We start from the raw sequence: 19,059 nt of genomic DNA, 5'->3' as shown, positions 1-19,059 counted from the left end.
ACATGTACAAAATATCTTACTAGGAATTACTAATAGAGATCTGTTAATTTTCAACCCTAAGCAAAAGTTCAAAGTCGCGAGTTTAGTATTGGCGCCTATATATAATTGACATTCCAACTAACTCCAACATTTCAATCTGTAACTATTTAACAACTATATATGATAGACTATTCGGAAAGAAGTTTTTTGTTGATTTAGTAGTTATATTTTTAAGTAAAGCTGAATAAAATATTATTACCCTATAGGTTACACAAAATACAGGGTTCAAACGTGGTCATTTTTAGTGGGAAAACGGCAATGGGGAAAGACTTAGTGACCCCTACGTAGTGAAGTAGGAAGAGCGCGCTGGCGGTCTGACATAACAGACAGGACGGCAGAAAAGAGTGATGTCCTGTACCTGAGGATGGTGGGCAGTGTAAATGGCCTAGAATAGTACAGTGGGAGCCATGATGAACAGGAATAGCGAAATGACGGTAGATGACAAGATGATATTGCGATGTGCCTGTGGTGAGTGAGGCCTATGAGACTATCTGGGAGATTAGATGCCCAAGGCATCTAATCAGATCTATGCGTGTTTCTCCCACTACAGTAGGTATCACCTTCTTTTTGCTTTGTACAAAAAGCCCTACGGTAAAACATATATAATACCTACCTAGGTGCCTGGGTATGTGTAAATGGCGAGACAAAAGATAAACAGAAGAATTTGCATGGATTACATGTATACTGTTATCCATCGAATGGCTAGAAGCTGCACAATACTCGCAATATCACATAGACGAGATTAAGTAGAGTGTTTTTGAAAAAAGGGTGACAGCTTATTGAAGAATATATCTAGCCTAAACGAATACAACTTCTGTATTTCTATACGCATTTCTTGTTCACGTTACAGCCTGTTTAGGTATGAGATTGATATGCATATTGTAGTTTGCGAGTCTGTTGCGATATGTATAAGTGATAGAAGCCTGGTTAATGAAAACAGCTAACACATTGGTATTGAGGCTTGTAGGTGCTTCTAGGCTGAAGAAAAGTTCAAGTTGGAAGATATCGTGTCAGCCCATGACAGCCAATTTGGAAAGTGAGGAGCAAAACGAGCAATCTGCTAATTATAACAATTACCTTCCCACCCTTTGCTGGGCCTCCTATCGCCCCCCAAATCTCTGAGTAGCGTTATCTTAAAATCATATGGCCTACCTCCCGCAATGTTCCAGCCATGGCATTGGTACCAGTTAGAGCTTTCATCCCCAATAAAGAAGTTGGATTGAGCTTGATTAAGGAAGTTCTTTAGCCAGAATTCGGTTTCGTACCTATTTAGTCTAGAGCTGATCCTTTGGAAGAGCCCTAACAAAGCTGTTTCTTTGGAAGCCTGGAAAATGAACTGATTTTCCACCTGGAAAGTCTTGGAAAATTTGTTGGGCCGAGCTCGAGTTAGGACAGACACCCGTGCTAGAGGATGCTGAATAGTGCAGAGATGTGTAAACGTCCCAGATAATTTCTGATAAGATGAACGTCTTAAAGTCTCCTGTTGAGACTGAAAGTGCTCAATTGGATGTTGTTTTTGATGGAATGTGATACTCGAGCATGGACAAATGTCAACTTTGTCATCGTGTTGGATGTCGCACCAAGCATTACATTCTGATATAGCGGGCTTTGGATCACATCTCCAATCAAATTTTAGAAACTGCCATCTAGAGTACCGGTGAAGATTTTGACATCTACCACAGTACACCCAACGCTCGTTTTGAAGGCGACGAAGTAGTAATGTCCTAGGCAATGTTGATAGGACACATATTCCACGCTGCCTGTTATATGAGATATAGCAGGCATGCAACCTCTTACAGCTCAGTGCAAAGCAAGCTCGGTCTAGGTCGGAAAGAAGTTGGAAGATAATTTCCACTATTTCTGAAGGGATCTTCCAGAGTGTCTTGGAATTTTTGGATTTCTCGGGTTCGACTGGTTTGACTGGTTCGACCTTAGGGGGTGGCACACGGACTCGCAAAGTATTGCAAAAAGTTATAAAGGCGCGTCGAGTCATGGTGAGCATCTATTCAATTGATATCTTGTACAGGGAAGGTTTTGTTGCTGGTTGGGGAGGAAGAGGGATTTATTTAGTATGACACATACTACTATGACACACACACGTTTCCACACGTCCATGGGTGTCATAGACCGGCAACCCGCTCATACTCTTGACTGAAGAGTATGGAAGATAAAGCTAAACCATATCGGGAAAGGCCGCTCTACGAAGACCCAACCGTTGCCTAGCTAGTATTAGTCCCATAAGAACATACCATAAAGAGAGCGGAGTGGGTAGACCTCCAGTCTGCAAGTTATTAGGGCTTGATAGCGGGCTTTTGGCTCAGTCTGAATACGATGATATCGGCCAGATTGACCTATTCCATTCGGATCTGGATGAACTCCAGCATTGTGTTGTCTTTTGCCGCAATGACCTCGAACCTCGCAATATTGTCGTTAGAATATCATCCCCTGGGAAATATGAGCTAGCTGGTGTGATTAACTAGGAAATGGCGGGCTTTTTCCCGTTCGCTTACGAATACGGTGTTAAGGATACTTTTCTTGGTTGCGAGAACCTATACTTCAGTTAGTATACCATATTCAATGGAAAGGTATCCTATTTACTACCGCAGACAGAGTGTCACACCAAGTCCATCAAAGCTATAAGGATTATTGAGAAATCGAGGAAGAAAGCCACGTCACGAAATATTGGCGTTCGGGTGCAGGCAAAGTGGATACAAAGGGAAAAGGTAGAGGAATCTTCCGATATCCGTGAAGGTTGGATCCGCAAAGTAGAGGAGAATGGAAGTCAAGTGTTTACTAAAGAGGATATGGGAGAACTTGGGAATTTATCTGCCACCGGGATCTAGTACGCTTTTGCTTTTGCTTCTCGTTGCCGGCGCGTAATTCGCTCACTTCTTTCTCAAGAAAGGCGACGGATTGCATAGTGACTTGGCAGGCTTTTAAAACCTGGTTTATCGTGCAATTTAACGGACTCTGGGAGCTCCTTGATCTTGTACGAAGCAATGCTTTAATTGACGAGGCTTGATTTTGTAATTGCATCTAGTTTAAAGGCGTTTTTGGCTCCCAACCGATACCCCAGCTCGGTAGGGGGGTTGGGCCGGGTTGCATTGGATTGCGTTTCGGGTTGGGCGGGTTTTGGCGCAGCCTAGGTTAAGTAGGTTATCCATTTATTAGATGGCGTGGTTGATTTGGCACTTATTATTTCAATGAATATGGTATAGAGCTTCAAGATAAACAGTTTAAGTATCGAAGCCTTAAGAGCTGACGCCTATCCTATCGTTACGGCGCAACGCCAACGCCCTACTCTCGCGCTGCCGTTGTGGCACATTCTAAAATAGGTGATAATTGTTGATTGGTTAAATTATGTAGAGATGAATTTACTATCACGAGTGTCAGCATCCTAGTTAAATGACACGTCACGCCAACAATCAGCGTAAGGGTTGTCGATGGCAAAGGAATTGTACCATCGTAGACACACACACACACACACACACACACACACACACCAAACATAGATACACAAGATGACGAACAAAGGCAAGATGGAAAATTTGATAAATACATATGGTTGTATTTTCTTGATATATTGTCTAACTCTTTGGCAGCAGACCTTTGGAAAGAAGCTATTGACACACTCGACAAAGAACTTCAAGACAAGATTCGATCTCGCAACCAAGAATTGGTGGACCTCGAAAGCGTCTTGTCCAGTGCCGAAAGCAAGAAAGCAGAGTGCAATAGCAATAGAAATGCGAGAGGCTCGAAATTCTATCAGGTGCTTGGCCGGGTGGTGCAACGACTTTCGAAGTTCAAGGACATCGGTGATTCTGTGGCTGCGATTGACCCCACCCACCTGGCAATCCCCTGGGCAGCAATCAAGTTGGCTCTTCAGGTCTGTGCAGTGATTCTTTCGGATGTCTACGGCTGAAAAGGCTAACCTGGTGGCGCACGCTAGGTTTCGGTGAAGGATTTTGAAAATAATCAGACTGTGTGTGAAGGAATTGACATTTTCTCCGGCTTGGTTCCACGATATGCTTTGTTTGAGCGTTTGTATTTGCATCCCACATTCCCTCTCCAAGATTTACTGGAAAAGGCATTGGTCAAGCTATATGCTACAGCTCTGAAGTACCTCCTCAAGGTGGAAGAATACCTTACCACCAGGACGTTCAGTATGTCTTTTCCTTCCTCTGGAAAGAATGCCTCCCAAGGTTGACTGCCAGGATTACTCACCTTCTCGGAAACCAAATAGAGAGAATTACGAAGGGCGTCCTTTTTGCCTATGATGAGCTCAACGGATGGATGGATGAGATCAAAGAGCAACAGCGAATTGCAGATGAGTCGGCGCGATTGATTGATGCTCGAGGTAAACAATCTTGCACAGACTTCGACTCGCCAGCTATAGGCTGACTTCGCTCTTTCTATGCAGCTAGCAGAGACTCAGATGCCAAACTGGACTCGATCAAGACAGAGCAAGATGCTCTGAGAGAAGGCTTGGAGTATTTCCACGAGCCTATCCAATTCATCCGAGATGGTTTGGTCAACCTATCAAACAGCTGGACAGGTAAGTTGAATTTCGTTATACCTCCTGGTTTTCAGCTGACCATTTATCGCTATGTACAGAGCATGAAAGGAACGAACAAGAGCGCCGTATCTTCAAGTGGCTGGCTCGCCTCCCCCTGGACGAGGTTCATAAACGGAAGCTAGAGGCTCGTCTACCTGACGCGGGGCGCTGGATATTCGAGGAAGCGAACTACAAGCAATGGCGTGTCTCCAGCAAATCAGAATTGTTATGGCTCCATGGACTCCGTAAGCTCTACGTTGGTACCATTTATCCTCAAGCAACAGAGTACTAACCTGATTCCCAGCGGCCACGGGCAAGAGTACATTGATGTATGTCTGACTTCTCTCTTAACTCTGCTCGTCACAATAGCAAGCCAATATTAATTCTAATCCAGGTCCACGATCATTGACAGCCTCCAGACCAAACACGCGCATGCGCCAGTTGGCCCTCTTGCCTACGCGTTCTTCTCGCGCAACGATTCCGATCGACGCTGGCAAGATCCCGGGACCCTCGTGTGCTGCCTAATAGCACAGCTCGCTCGCCCAGGGCTCGCTCACCCAGGACACCCAGTTCCATTGCGCGGAGAGGTCATTCGCGCCTATGAGAACATGGTGCAGGAAAGGGGCGATATTGCAATTGCAGAAGGAGCACGTCCTGCATGGAACGATGCAATAAGGCTTCTCTTTGGACTCATAGATCAGGGCACTACCACGATCTGCATTGATGCAATTGATGAATGCGATGAAGATCTCCGTGGTGATTTCCTTGATTTGATTGATCGTCTATTGACTAGAGTCGAAGGGGGGCGAGTCAAAATTCTCATTTCCAGTCGCCCATGGTTGAAAATTTTGGATCGATTCCCCTCGTGGCCATCTAATGACATCGATGTGGGCAAGAACTGCGCAGACCTTCGGGCCTATGCTCGGCATAGAGCCGCGGAATGTGTCAAAAGGAGGAGGCAACGTGCTCACTCTGTTCCGGATAATTGGGAGGAAACAACAATACAACAGCTGGTTGAGAACTCCCAGGGCATGTAAGTCTACAACCCCTTCTCCATCTTTCTATTAAATTTTCCAAGCTTACGAATGCAGGTTCCTCTGGGTCAAGCTGCGGGCCAACATGCTACTCCTCCAGTCAGACAGTACCATATTTGGGGGGACTTGGGCCTGGAGCCATCCAAGGACCTGCCCAAATCCCTGCTCCAGCTTTTCGGAACTATCTACAACAGAATTATCACCAATAGTCCACAAGGATCGATAACACGCCAAGCAGTCTTGACACTGTTCCGGTGGCTATTGTGCGCACAGGCCCCAGTCCCAGCAGAGGACCTCATTCGGGCCCTCAGAATCTTTATAGGGAAAGACAGGATTGGCTATGAAATACAAGGCTCAAATATCACTGTTCCCATGGTACTTGAGAGCTGTCAAGATCTGGTGGTAGTCGATCAAGACAGCAACGAAATCCGCTTCGTCCACTCATCAGTGGGTGATTTTCTCAAGCTCAAAGACGGTATGCAACCTGCACAACAACATGCAGCGGTGGCCAATCTCTGTTTAACTACAGTCCAGAACCTGGCGTCAGAACCACCGGCGGCCTCCTCCTTGCCCCGCGACAAGTTTCACTACTATGTAGTGCTATATTGGGCCTCACATGTAGCGCAGGCAGGTCAACAACATCAAATGCAGACCATACACGATGCATTGGACGGCCTATGCCAGGAGCGGCCGTGGTTCAAATCCTGGCTTCCCGAAATTAAGCCTGCTTCTTTGCTCGTTCTTACATGGGATGATCCTCATAAAGACAAGATCATGCAATCTCTTAGCTCGCCAGCCACATCATTCTTCACTGCCTGTGCGTTTGGATTCACCAAGGTTGTTCGCCACTGCATCCAGTCGAACGGAAACTTAATTTGCCAGGTAAATGATATGGGTGCTACGGGCCTGCACCTCGCCGCTGAATATGGCCACGAGGAGATCGCCAAGGTTCTCTGCGAGGCAGGCGCTGATTTAAATCCCACTGATACCGACGGTGAGACCCCTCTGATTCGCGCTGCCGTGGGCGGCTACGAAGGCCTGGTCTTGATGTTGCTGAAGGAGGGCGCCAGCATACATGCTCAGGGCCGGCGGTATGGAACAGCGCTACACGGTGCCGCTCTCAATGGCCATCTAGATGTGGTTAAGATTCTTCTCAGCCATGGTGCGGGTATCAATATCACCGCTGGCCAGTTCAGCACAGCACTACACGCAGCCTGCCTCCGCGGCAAAGTGATGGTAGTCAACTGGCTTCTCAACTCCGGGGCGGATGCGAACGCACCAGGTGGGGCGACAAATAAGGCACAAGATAAGACTACTCCCGGGCCTACAGTGGAGGGCAGTTTCCTGGTTGCTGCCCAGTATATACTGGAAAGCAAACGTGTCGCTGGAGCCAGGAATCCACTTGTATCGCGCCACTCGCGGAATGAGCAGATATTCCAGTTATCACTAGATCGACATGTAGACGTTAACACCTTAGCGGAGGGCTTTGGTCCACCATTGCATATTGCGGCTCGGGCGGGCCATGACGCGGTCGTCAACATACTGCTAAGCCATCCTGGGGTATCACCTAACTGTCAAGGTGGCGAATACGGCAGTGCGCTGCAGGCTGCCGCCGCAGCCGGGCGCACCAGCATTGTCCGGCAACTTCTTACTGCTAAAGCCGACCCCAACATGCAAGCGGGGAGGTATGGTACAGCGCTGATAGCAGCTTGCCGGCAGGCCAATCACGGGCTTGCAGAGCTTCTGTTGCAGTCAGGCGCTGCAGTAAACGTGCAGGGGGGCGTCTATGGCTCTGCCCTTCACGCAGCATGCCGCAGCGGCAATCATCTTCTAGTTCAGCGCTTGTTGGAATCGCGAGCCGATGTCAATTTGATCGGGGGCGATTATTGCACAGCTTTACAAGCTGCTTCTCGAGACGGATACGATCTTATAGTCCATATTTTGCTCCAGCACGGTGCTAATGTCAATGTCCAGGGCGGAAGCTTTGGGAGTGCGCTCCGGGCTGCCGCGGTGGGCGGCCACCCGCGCGTCGTGGAGATGCTATGCGAGGCAAAGGCCGAAGTTGAAGGTGGTCTGCAGATGGCATGTCTAGGTGGCCACCAGGCAGTGGCTGAAATTCTCCTAGCCCGTGGAGCAGACCTGAATGGCTCTTCGGATGGGCTGGACACACCGCTGCAAGCAGCTATGGCGGGACGTCACCACTCCCTCGCGCGATGGCTCCTTGAGAAGGGGGCGAAAGCTACCGATTCCAGCGGGATAAGGGGTACAAACCTCCAACTTGCAGCGCTGGCTGGGGAGGCGGAGCTCGTTGACATCTTTCTCGGGCAGGGAGCAGATCCCTGGAAGAAAAATGATCGCCTCGATATGAAGGTCATCGAGAAACTCGGTATCAAGCTACCAACTGGCGGGTATCCCACATATCCCATAGTGCTTGCGGCAGCAGGAGGCCACAGTCAGGTTGTCACCCGTTTACTAGATGCGCTACCGCCCAATGTCTTCACTAGTAGCGATCATAATGACCGCCGCTCCGATCAGTCGGACACCGCCAGGTCTCGTCCCAAATATGCCCTGCGCAGTGCACTGTGCATGGCACTGGATACAAGCCATGAGACAGTAGTAAATCTGCTGTTGGATCGTGATGTACCATTTGATCTCGCGACTGTTGAACACGCATGTCGTGTGTCAAAGCCCAGTGTGGTGATCTCCTTGCTGAAAATGCAGGACCCACTTATTTCGGAGCAGGACAGATACAGGAACGGCATACGTGCAATTTCCAAGGCGGCTCTCCACAAAAAGCTCGGGGTCGTGGAGCTACTACTACCGCTGGCCATCCAAAGCGAACATTTTGTCCCCACAGATCTGGAAGAAGCTCTGCAGAATGCAGTATCTTGCAAGGACTTGGAGATTGTCAACAAGCTGCTTCACTGTGGCGCGAGTCCTACTATCCAATCCGATCCCCTCTGGCAGTCTGACCTGGCCGACGAGCACGAAGAGACTATGCAGACCCCTCTTGATCGCCAGGAAGAAGTCGATATCAGTCGCAATGATCACTGGAAAGCCCTTCAAACTGCCGCATATAATGGTGCAGAAGACTCGGTAATCCTCCTACTGGCTGGTGGCGTCGACGTAAATATTGAAGGCGGCCATTATGGCACCGCGGTGCAGGCCGCAGCCGCAGGGGGCCACGAAACCATAGTCCAACGGCTCATCAGTGCCGGGGCCGACCTGCTCTGTCAAGGGGGGAACCTAAATATTATGGGAAGTCCAATTTTATTAAGCAATGGACAAAAGGATCTTCAACCGAAATCAGGGCCCGGTACGAGACAATCAAGAAGAGGTTCGAAACATCGATACGGAGGCAATGTGGTTTACATGGCACTGCACTCCAAGCAGCTGCAATGAGTGGAAATGCGAAGATTGTGGCGATGCTAATAAAGGCTGGTGCCGACGTCAACGATATCGATTCGCTCGGACAAACCCCCCTGCACCGCGCGGCATACTACAAACATCTCGATGTAATTACTTGTCTGATCGAGAATGGAGCCGATATCGAAGCGATAGACTCTGAAGGCTATAGTCCCGTGCTTTTTGCAGCACAAATGGGTGACCGAGAGATCTTCGAGTGCCTTTTCGCCTCAGCGACCAAATCGTTTACCTTTACCAACTCTGCAGTCATGAAGCAGCGGTCACTGCATTTAGCGTCACAGCACGGGAATATTGATATCATCAAATACCTGATTCCTGAGCAGATCCATTCAGTGGACGAAAACGGCCAGACCGCTTTGTTCATGGCCGCCTCGAATGGTCAATGTTCCACGGTGCGGTTTCTCATCGAAAATGGCAGTGATATCCTTTGTCGCGATCGTAACGAACGTACGGCTCTCCACCTAGCCGCAGCATCAGGTCATGATGATGTGGCCCGCCTGCTTCTAACATCTGGGTCCAACATACTTGCTGTAGACAACCGCGGATGGTCAGCGTTGCACTGTGCTGCGGCGGCAGGCCTTAGCAAAGTCCGCAGCAGCAACGTGGTGTATCTGCTCATGGAGCGAAGAGCACCACCCGATCTACCGGATTGTTTGGGCAAAACAGCACTGCATCTCGCAGTTTCTTCGGGAAACAGCGAAACAGTTACCATCTTGCTCAACAATAGAGCCAACATCAATGCCAAAACTAACGACGGAGAGACACCCATTGGACTCTCACTGCAAACCGGAGATGACCACCTGAGAGACTTACTCATCCGGTATGGAGCAACAAACCCCAGCAACGCAGAACGGTCTGTTGAGTCGACATCTTTGCCGAGGGGCGTTGGCCACAGGTCTTTGCGGAGGGGCGTTGGCCGCATGTCTTTCCGGAGGGGCGTTGGCCGCAGGCCTTCACCTGCTAGCAAACCTTTCTCCGACGCAGAAACGGAGACCAGCGCTAGCCATCCCAGGAGTAACAGCTCTTCAGTGACTGCTGATGGTTTTGCTTTTTCTTCAAGCTCTCAGGGCAGTGATTTTCGTTCAACAACCTCTACCGTAAATGATAGCCAAGACGACGAGAGAATAGACAGTGATGCTCGGGACGACGAGAGAATGGATAATGATGCTGGGGACGGCAAGAGAATGGATAATGATGCTGGGGACGGCAAGAGAATGGATAATGATGCTGGGGACGACAAGAGAATGGATAATGGTGCTAAGGACAAACACGATGCAGATGATATGATCAAGATGATGATGGGGGTGAACATGGTCGTCCTCACGATTATGATGATAATGATGCTGGCGATACTTTTGGTAACGACCGCGATGGTGGTGACGATAACGATGATGATGTGGACCATGCTAGGCATGATTATGCTGAGATGGACGATGATGATAGTGTCTTAGTCACTACATGGAGCGGATGATGTGCGAGCAAGGCAAATGAGATACTTATACCCTGTTCTGCCCGTTGGTAGCTCCCGGATCTAGAGAAGTTGCACTCTTGTATGGGTGGGTTGGGAGATATTTCAAGGTGTTCTAGTAAAATCTTCTAGTAAAATACTCCCCCTGAGTAGACTCAGATACCTAGATGCATGCATGCGTTACCATTGTCAGTTCTAGATATGCTCGAGCCGCTGTGTGATTGGGAGGATTTCAAAATCACAACATATAGAGATAGTATTCTCGATACTTGTTTCATGACCAGCTAACTTATTAGACGTTAATAGTTAATAATGTAATAAGTAGGATGTCGATAAACAATGACTCGGCGGAGGCCCAACACTTGAAGATCAAGGCCGTTCTAAAATCAAAGCTTCATATCATATATGACCAAGAATCGTGGAAAAGAAGTCAATAGGGATAAACCCTCACAATGGGCATGGAGTATTTTCTTCGAGGAATTGAGAAGAACTCCCAAAGTCGATATGGCCTAGTCCTCAGAAACAGGCATTTTCATAGGAGCGAAGTTCCAAGTTGGGGGGTTCGGGGAGGGAGGCTTCACTGGAATGAGGGACACTCGGTTTTCCGATCTGTGGTTAGTCTATCGAATACAGTCTTTCCACTCTGCTTCTTGTTCTCGTACGCCCAACAAGTATCGGCTCTCATTAGCTACAAGCTATAGGACATCCTAGAGCGCGTATGATACTGAGCTAGGTCGGTCTGGGATCCCAGCGGGTAGGTTGTGGCTGTGCTAGATAAATATACTAACGTAAACCTGAGCCATATCAGCCTCAGAACAAGATAAAAACCCCTTGTTCTCTCCTCTCCCATTCTTCTTCAAACTTCGGACGCAAGGAAGTCTATTCCTCACTCTTCAATGTGCTCAACACGATGCTCAGTCGCCTCAAATCCACCACGGTTTTCCTCGGTTGGTTCTTGTAATTTTTCCTGAAAGAAATACGCGCTAATTTGTCTTGCCTGGTTCCAGATTACCGAGAATCGCAACATCCTCCAGCCTCAGAAATGCCAAGTTGATGAGACGCTGGACAAAAGCCGGGAGTATTGGTATCGGCTCGCATCACTAGCCTGCGCCTATCGGGATGATGGCTTGACTCCAGCGTATGCAAACCCCCACCACACCCTCCATAAAATACCTAAATTCCAAGGCCGGCCCAGAAAGATCTATGTACGCCCTTATGGAGTCTCTCCAGTTCTTGTGCTTTGCATGCAAGCCTCTTCTACTTGGACATTGGTAGGAAACTCGAACTGCGACATGATCGAGGAAGAAATTACACATTCTGCCCTTCTAAAGATTGGCACCGGTGTTGCTATTCCCTACAGTTTTTGTGGGGGAGTCTTCAGTTCTTGGATTGGCACAACAGAAGAGAGTCGCACCGGTCCCAACTACCTAGGAATTCTCACAGTCGCATGGTGTTATATTCTCTCTGCGCGGCTCGTGGAAATACAAGGGGAGGGAGCTATTATGCAATATATAGGCTCTGAGGCCGATGGTGAAAGCTTTTGCAATTTCTCAGAGACATATACCCTTGACGTTGGGGAAGCGGATGAGAATGTGACTCGATGGTGGTTTGCGATACTCGCTCAACATGAAGGGTGGAAAGCGACAGTGAAACAAACTCCTGAAGGCGAATTCCTCGCACCGTGGGCTGTATCCCGCACGTGTCAAACACGCTTCAAGATCAAACAGAAGACATATTCGCCGGCTTCAGTGTGCTCTCCTTTAACTTCAGAACAAGCGTTTGATGCTCTCACTAAGTTTGCGCGTTTTCATGGGCTGGGTAGCCAATTGCCTATCGCTCTTATGGCAGCTATAACGTTTCCAACGCATCAATACTTTGGCTCGACTGTCCAACTACCATTTCCAAGTGCAACTGGTGGTAAACTGCCCACAGCTTCAATTTCGTTGCTATGGCCAAGTTTAATCAAAGAGCTGCCCTACTATATGACTCTGAGCTGCGGTCCGGAAGTAGTGATGTCGACTCTTTGCGGATCATTCTGGGAGCTCGAAGTTCCTTGTAATCTCGTGGGTCCCTGGTTGCATCCGCTTCTTAACGAGGTATTAAGTGGAACTTCTGGCACGGTTAACCATGATTACGAAATGCTTGCTTTAATGGGTGCCATACGTCGACCAAATATCAGTGCTCTCTGGATTGGGGCAGCGACAAGCGGGTTAGCCCCAAAAATCTTTCAAAAGGTGAGAAGAGGAAGGCCTCCTCTTGACGCACTTGCCTTTCCCTGGACTGGTTGTCCTCAAAGCTTTATGGATACTGCAGGCTCAGGACCATATACGTGTGTGAACGCAGAATACATTTCAAGGCCAGACGTATGGCGCTTGCTCCACCTCCCCCCAAAGGAGGGCGACGACTTAGGCTATCGCACCAGACCCTGCACACCCTGGGCACCCTGTGGAGCCTCTAAAACTAAAGATTGCGCCCTTCGCGTGACTTCACACTTAAGATGCAATCGACATGAGTACCAGTACCACTATTGGAACTGGGACCCAGAAGACGGTGCGGTTTTTCAGGACTATGGATTTTCAACGACACCTATTTCAACGATCACCGAATATCCTACCGACCTCGTGGATGTCAGGGAACCCAAGACATTTCAGAAGAAGGAACTTGATCAAATGGCCTCTCGAGAAGCTTCACTGGATATCTTCCGCTGGTTCTTTATCAATGGGGAGGGTATACCTCCAGAGACTATATATGAAGACGCTTGGCTTAAAGAAATATGGGATGAAGACGAAAGTGACGAGGAAGCTGATGCGGCTGGTGATCAAGAGTCGCAAGGACTTGCTGCTACAAGTAGAGATCGGGTGGAAACCTGGCTTAGTTCAGTCGCCTAAAGAAAATTCGGTCTGCCAAGTATAGTTCATACAATAACATGAAAAACAAGCAGCGATACTAGAGATTGGAACCATATTTTTAGAGTTGCGCTAGTGCACAAGACATAATGTGATTGGCCAGCCAATCCTTAACCGCGTCCCACGTACGGCGCGAACCTACGGGATCCCAAACTAGCCATATTCGAAGCTCGAAGTTCGGACTACACCCTTCTCTCTATAAAGGCCATATGAACCTGTGTCACACTTTTTGGCTTCCTGCAGAATAATGACGCGGAATATTCCTAATATTCTCATGCATCCCTTCAAGGCGTTTCGCCAGTCGCCCTGGGCATTGTCGTCCGCCCTTCCATCCCGAATCGACCCGTCCTTGCTAATTGAAGAGGAGAACTCTCCCTACTACGAACCAGCCCATTTTTATCCGGCCCGGATCGGTGAAATTCTTAATGACCGGTATCAAATTGCGACGAAGCTTGGCCACGGAAGCAGATCGAGTGTGTGGCTTGCAAGGGACCTACACCAGTTCGTATTGGCCTAATCACACTTTAAGGTACATATTAACAGTTTAGGTGGCGCTGGTCGAACGAGCGATACGTGGCTCTTAAAATTAACTCCAATAATTCCCACGCACGGAAAACTACCGGTACCGTTGAGCTAGAGGTTCTGCGGCATATAACGAGAGCGAACCGTCAACATGAGGGTTGGCGTTTCGTTCGAAAATTACTTGACTCGTTTTCTGTGCAGGGAATCTCAGGGAGCCATGTATGTCTCGTCTTCGAACCTTTACGTGAGTCACTGGGAAAATATTGTCAACGATGGCAAGATCGCGTGATGCCACCGGAGATTTTCAAAATAATCCTCCAAGAAATACTCCAAGCGCTTGATTATCTCCACACTGAATGTCATATCATTCATACCGGTAAGAATTCTTATTCGTCTTAACAATATGGTTCTCATTCAGAAGCAATAGACTTAAAACCGGATAACATCATGGTACGACTAGAAGACCGTAAGCTCTTATCCCAGAATGCTCGAGATGAGTTTGAAAACCCACTACCTCAGAAGCATTGCAACGATGGACGCATTATCTATCTATCCCGTAAGGAATATGGACCGCTGAAGGACATCATCGGACTGATTGAAGTCGTCGACTTTGACCTAGCAGTCCAAGGCGATGGCGATATTCTTCAAGATGGCTGTATCCAGGCGGAGGTATATCGTGCGCCAGAGGTCATCCTTGACAGAGGGTACGCGTATAGTGCTGATATATGGAGTCTGGGAGTTATGGTATACAGTGTCTTCCCCCTCCAAACATACTAGCACAGACAACTAACTATTGAATGAAGCTATGGGATTTTCTAGAAGGACGAACATTGTTTGAATCAGTTGATCCACGCACCGTTGATTTCTATGATGATGAGACGCATCTTTCGTATATAACGTCGCTTTTGGGTCCTGCCCCTAAAGACTTTGTTCGCCGCGGTAAGAGGACATCGATGTTCTATACGGCTGCTGGTAAGTGAGTCTTTCAATTAAACATCTTATATAACTAATATATTTTAGGAACACTCAAAAAGGAAGACCTTATCCCTAGTAACTTTAGCTTTGAAAGCACTATCTCCAAGTTTGATGGGGAAGAAAAAAGGATGTTTATTAGCTTCGTCAAGCGGATGATCAAATGGAAACCCGAAGAGCGAAGTACAGCGAAGGAGCTACTACAGGATCCATGGCTTCATAACGATTATCCGCAAATATGAGGCTGTCTTCTATCTTGTTGAGCGATTATTCCGTCAAACCCGGAGAATGCTAAGCTAAATGACAAGGAAGTGAAATTGAATAAGCCCAAATAAAAGCAAGGCATGCATTAGGAAGAAAACATCCAGTCGAACGAGGACTGTGTTGACAAGAAGCCCGAAACACTGATTGGGTCACCATATAAGTACCTAGGTAGAGTAGAGAGAAGTCCCGAATAGTGCCAAGAGCTGTGGTCACATGACCTTATCATATCTAATCGGATCTTACTTTTAAAAATTTCAAGGTACATAACATAGCATTAAGAGAACCCAATTGTACTACTATACACTGATCGCGGAGAAGCTCGAAAGAAGACAGTTCGCCGGTTTCCATCACTACCACCCAAACCAAGCTTGCCCACTCCACCAGCAAAAATCTTTCTCCACCAAGCCCGAGGGGTACTCAACCGTACACAAAAAAGAATCGCAACCCCACGCCAGTTCCAACAACATATAAACATATCCCACCAAAATGTCCACACCTTCAACGGTTCAACCGGCCACAGACGCCGCCTCTCACCTTGACCTAGCCATCACCCTCACACTCAACAATTGGCCGGCGCTCTCACTAGCCGTGCAGTCAAACTGGGGCGGCCCGAACTCAAGCGAAAAGCGGGACTGGCTTTGCGGTGCAATTTCCGACATGCTGGCCGATCGACCCGAGACCGACGCCGTGGACCTGGAGGAAGTGCTTATTCAAGTGATGAACGACGAGTTTGACGTGGCGGTGGACGACGAGAGCGCTGCGGACGTTGCCGATCTGATCATGGAGCTGAAGGCGCAGACGGATCGCGGGGAGTTCGGCACTATCCAGCAGATGTTGGAGAAATTCCAGAAGAAGAGTCAGAATCGCTCTGCTGTGGGTCAGTTCCAGAGGGTTGAGGCTGCGGACGAAGATCAGGAGACGGATGAGAGTGAGGAAGGGGATGTTGAGATGGGTGATGCACCGAACTTGGTGCGGGCTCCTAGGGAGCGGGCTGAGCCTGAGGTTGATGATGATGGGTTTACGAAGGTTGTTGGAAAGAAGAGGTAGATTTGGGCTTTTGTTGAATATGTTTTGTTTTATTTCCCGTTCGCTTTGGTGATAACAGGAAGACCTTGGATAGATATCCTTTTCTAGTTACATGTTACATGGACGCATATATTACCAAGAACTGATCGTCTGTCAGATCTGGCTTGCGTGTGCTACCCTCTATGTGGCTGGAGATAACCCAAGAACCCGTACACGTTTCAACCGCTTGGATTCATAGATACAGCAAAGTCTATGTAAAGAAAAGAACGTGGAAAAGGAAATGTTCATCATCGTCAGTTGCGGACTGTCTGTGGTATCATTACGCGACCTCTGCCCACCCGTACCTCCCTGTTCAGAGGTTCTCGCAAGCACATCGCTGACATCGTTATTTTTTGGTGGTTGTACTTTTGAGAATATGGACATTCAGGTATCCTCGGTGGCAAAAGCACTTTACTGGGCCTCGGTCTCGGAAGTGATGAGCTTGGTGATCATACCAATAGCAATAGTTTGACCCTAAAAGCGATAGGTTAGCAAATGAACAAAATATCAGTAGTGCGAAGAAGACATACCTGGTCACGCAGGGTGAAACGACCTAATTGGTTGTATTCATCGTACGTCTCGACACAAACCGCACCAGCGGTGCTGGTAACCTCGAGACGGGCAATAATGGTCTGGCCCTTGCTGGCGAACTGGGGAGGGCGCTTGCTCTTGCGGCCGGTGCCGGGCTCGAGCTTGTGAATCAGGGAGGCGAAGGTAACCTCCTCAACAGCGGAGTGAACATGCAGGACACAGTTGAAACCGGCGGTCAGAATGCTCTTCAGGTCCAAGATACGAATCTTAGCCTCGAAAGCAGACACGCAGTGAACGGGGCGCTTAGGTGAGCAGAGCACGAAACCGGGGAAGAAATCCTCTTCTTCAATACCACGGAGACGCAGACGAATCTGATCACCAACCTTGGCAGTCGGGATCTCCTCTTCTGTTTCACCGTACATCGCAGAGATCTGAACCTCCTCGCGGTTAGGCATCATGAGATAAGTACCGTTCTTCTTAATGATACCGGACTCAATGCGACCCTCTGCCATGGTACCCATGTCACGGTACTTGGCGCTGATTGGCATCATGAAAGGCGCGTTGACCTTACGTTCAGGGAGTTCGAACGCAGTCAGGTACTCAAGCAGGGACGGACCGTCGTACCAATCGCACACATCTTTGGGAATTCGGTCCTTGATACCGATAGTGCGCTGGGCAGAGATAGGCATGCAGAAGATGTCCGACTTCTTGTAGCCCAGAGCTTCCAGGAACTTGGTGACCTTGATGGTACATTCATCGAACCGGGCCTTGCTCCATTCGACGGTGGGGTCGTCCATCTTGTTCACAACAAGCACCAACTTGCTAACTCCAGTGTTGCGCGCAAGAAGTGCGTGCTCGCGAGTCTGGCCACCTTTCTCGAATCCAGTCTCGTACTCACCCTTACGAGCTGAGATAACCAAACAACCGAGATCAGCCTGGGACGCACCACCAATCATGTGAGGAACGTAGGACTTGTGACCAGGCGCATCCAAGATGGAGAATTGACGCTCGATATCACCCTCCGGGTGGGGGATGTTGACCTTGAAGAAGGCACGGCCAACCTCGACTGTCTTACCCTTGGAACGTTCCTCCTGGGTCAGATCAAGAGCCCACGAGAGGTACCAGGTCTCTCGACCAGCGTCCTTAGCCTCCTTCTTGTATTTTTCCAGTGTACGCTCATCGACCATGCCGGTGGCATGCAGGAGGGAACCTCCCAGGGTGGACTTGCCAGCATCAACGTGACCGATGAAGACGACGTTGACGTGCTCTCTCCGCTCACCGTAAATTTCCTTCAGGGTTGCATCATCAACATCAGCCTGCTGTGCCTTTGCGACGGCATTGGCCTCGCGAGCTTGCTTGGCTGCCTCGCCGCGGGCAGGACTGGAACGTCCGGGGCTAGAGCGACCAGAAGATGGCGTGGGAGAAGACTTGCCAGTAGCAGCGGCCTTGTCGGTCTTGTCAAGGCCCTTGGTGGCCGCCACCTTTGAGCCTGCCTCAGCAGCCGCGGTGCCCTTAGTATCACCGTTGGCCTCCTTAGGGGTGGTATCAGCAGGCTTGTCAGCAGGCTTGGCTGCCGGGGTAGGAGTGCCGATCGAAAGGACCTTGGTCTTGGGGGCAGCACCGGAGGAGGTGGCGCCGATAGACAGAACCTTAGTCTTGGGCGGGGCGGCATTCGATGCGGGCTTGGGAGCGGACTGAGCCGGTGCTGCAGCCCGAGGTTGCTGTTGTGCCGCTACAGGCGCATTCTGACGAGGTTGCTGGTTGTAGCCACCGTATTGCTGCTGTCCATTGTTGTACTGGCCGAAGCCACCAGGCTGCTGGGCATAGGCGTTGTATTGACCGTAGGCTTGCTGGTATCCACCATAGGCCTGTTGTTGGCCGTACTGAGGGTATCCCTGCTGGGGATAGCCAGCATACTGTTGGTATGGCTGTCCGGGGACGAAGGAAGAGGCTCCAGGCGTGAAAGAGGCGGCGCCGGGTTGGAATGAGGGTGCCTGGGGCTGGGGGCGAGATTGTGCGTTCAGGTTGACGCCCTCAGCCTGTCGGGAAAGCTCATCCTCCCAGGATTCAGGTGTTTGGTTTGACATCGTGAAATAAGATCCAAGGTCGAATTAACACGAAAATACCAAACCAAGACGGATTTGGACAGATACAGGTTGGGTCAATAAGAGGGGCCCCGGTGCCTTTTGATTTTGCACAGGTGAATGACTAAGACCCCGCGATAATTTTTTTCACGTGATATGATATTGTATAGTCTTCCTCTGTTGTGTGTGAGAA

The 19,059-nt window shown here is 49.0% G+C and overlaps 7 protein-coding genes across 7 annotated transcripts; 6 read left to right on the top strand and 1 right to left on the bottom strand.

Moving 5' to 3' along the window:
- Positions 1-3,444: 3,444 nt before the first annotated feature.
- N7489_007458 (uncharacterized protein) lies at positions 3,445-5,631 on the top strand (the record flags this gene model as incomplete). Its single annotated transcript, XM_056713208.1, has 8 exons — positions 3,445-3,469; positions 3,642-3,925; positions 3,989-4,202; positions 4,283-4,396; positions 4,460-4,594; positions 4,654-4,839; positions 4,899-4,923; positions 4,989-5,631. The coding sequence occupies 8 exons, from the start codon at positions 3,445-3,447 to the stop codon at positions 5,629-5,631; spliced, it is 1,626 nt and encodes a 541-aa protein (XP_056566923.1).
- A 48-nt stretch (positions 5,632-5,679) lies between these two features.
- Positions 5,680-9,030, top strand: N7489_007457 (ankyrin repeat domain-containing protein; the record flags this gene model as incomplete). Its single annotated transcript, XM_056713207.1, has 1 exon — positions 5,680-9,030. One exon carries the CDS (start codon positions 5,680-5,682, stop codon positions 9,028-9,030), a length of 3,351 nt encoding a protein of 1,116 aa, XP_056566922.1.
- Positions 9,031-9,053: 23 nt separating this feature from the next.
- Positions 9,054-10,505, top strand: N7489_007456 (ankyrin repeat domain-containing protein; the record flags this gene model as incomplete). The annotated part of the gene is made up of 1 exon (XM_056713206.1): positions 9,054-10,505. The coding sequence occupies one exon, from the start codon at positions 9,054-9,056 to the stop codon at positions 10,503-10,505; it is 1,452 nt and encodes a 483-aa protein (XP_056566921.1).
- Positions 10,506-11,814: 1,309 nt separating this feature from the next.
- Positions 11,815-13,410, top strand: N7489_007455 (uncharacterized protein; the record flags this gene model as incomplete). The annotated part of the gene is made up of 1 exon (XM_056713205.1): positions 11,815-13,410. One exon carries the CDS (start codon positions 11,815-11,817, stop codon positions 13,408-13,410), a length of 1,596 nt encoding a protein of 531 aa, XP_056566920.1.
- A 265-nt stretch (positions 13,411-13,675) lies between these two features.
- N7489_007454 (uncharacterized protein) lies at positions 13,676-15,164 on the top strand (the record flags this gene model as incomplete). The annotated part of the gene is made up of 5 exons (XM_056713204.1): positions 13,676-13,903; positions 13,972-14,326; positions 14,369-14,694; positions 14,754-14,922; positions 14,971-15,164. 5 exons carry the CDS (start codon positions 13,676-13,678, stop codon positions 15,162-15,164), a joined length of 1,272 nt encoding a protein of 423 aa, XP_056566919.1.
- Positions 15,165-15,672: 508 nt separating this feature from the next.
- Positions 15,673-16,233, top strand: N7489_007453 (pre-rRNA-processing TSR2 family protein; the record flags this gene model as incomplete). The annotated part of the gene is made up of 1 exon (XM_056713203.1): positions 15,673-16,233. The coding sequence occupies one exon, from the start codon at positions 15,673-15,675 to the stop codon at positions 16,231-16,233; it is 561 nt and encodes a 186-aa protein (XP_056566918.1).
- Positions 16,234-16,612: 379 nt separating this feature from the next.
- Positions 16,613-18,869, bottom strand: N7489_007452 (translation termination factor GTPase eRF3; the record flags this gene model as incomplete). Its single annotated transcript, XM_056713202.1, has 2 exons — positions 16,613-16,725; positions 16,782-18,869. 2 exons carry the CDS (start codon positions 18,867-18,869, stop codon positions 16,663-16,665), a joined length of 2,151 nt encoding a protein of 716 aa, XP_056566917.1. The 3' UTR covers positions 16,613-16,662.
- Positions 18,870-19,059: the final 190 nt, after the last annotated feature.

Source organism: Penicillium chrysogenum (genome assembly GCF_028827035.1).
Source record: "Penicillium chrysogenum strain IBT 35668 chromosome Unknown utg000004l_segment0_segment0, whole genome shotgun sequence".
In the NCBI taxonomy this organism is placed as follows: domain Eukaryota; kingdom Fungi; phylum Ascomycota; class Eurotiomycetes; order Eurotiales; family Aspergillaceae; genus Penicillium; species Penicillium chrysogenum.
Note: the sequence above shows the minus strand (reverse complement) of the source record. Positions and strands in the feature narration are given on the sequence as shown.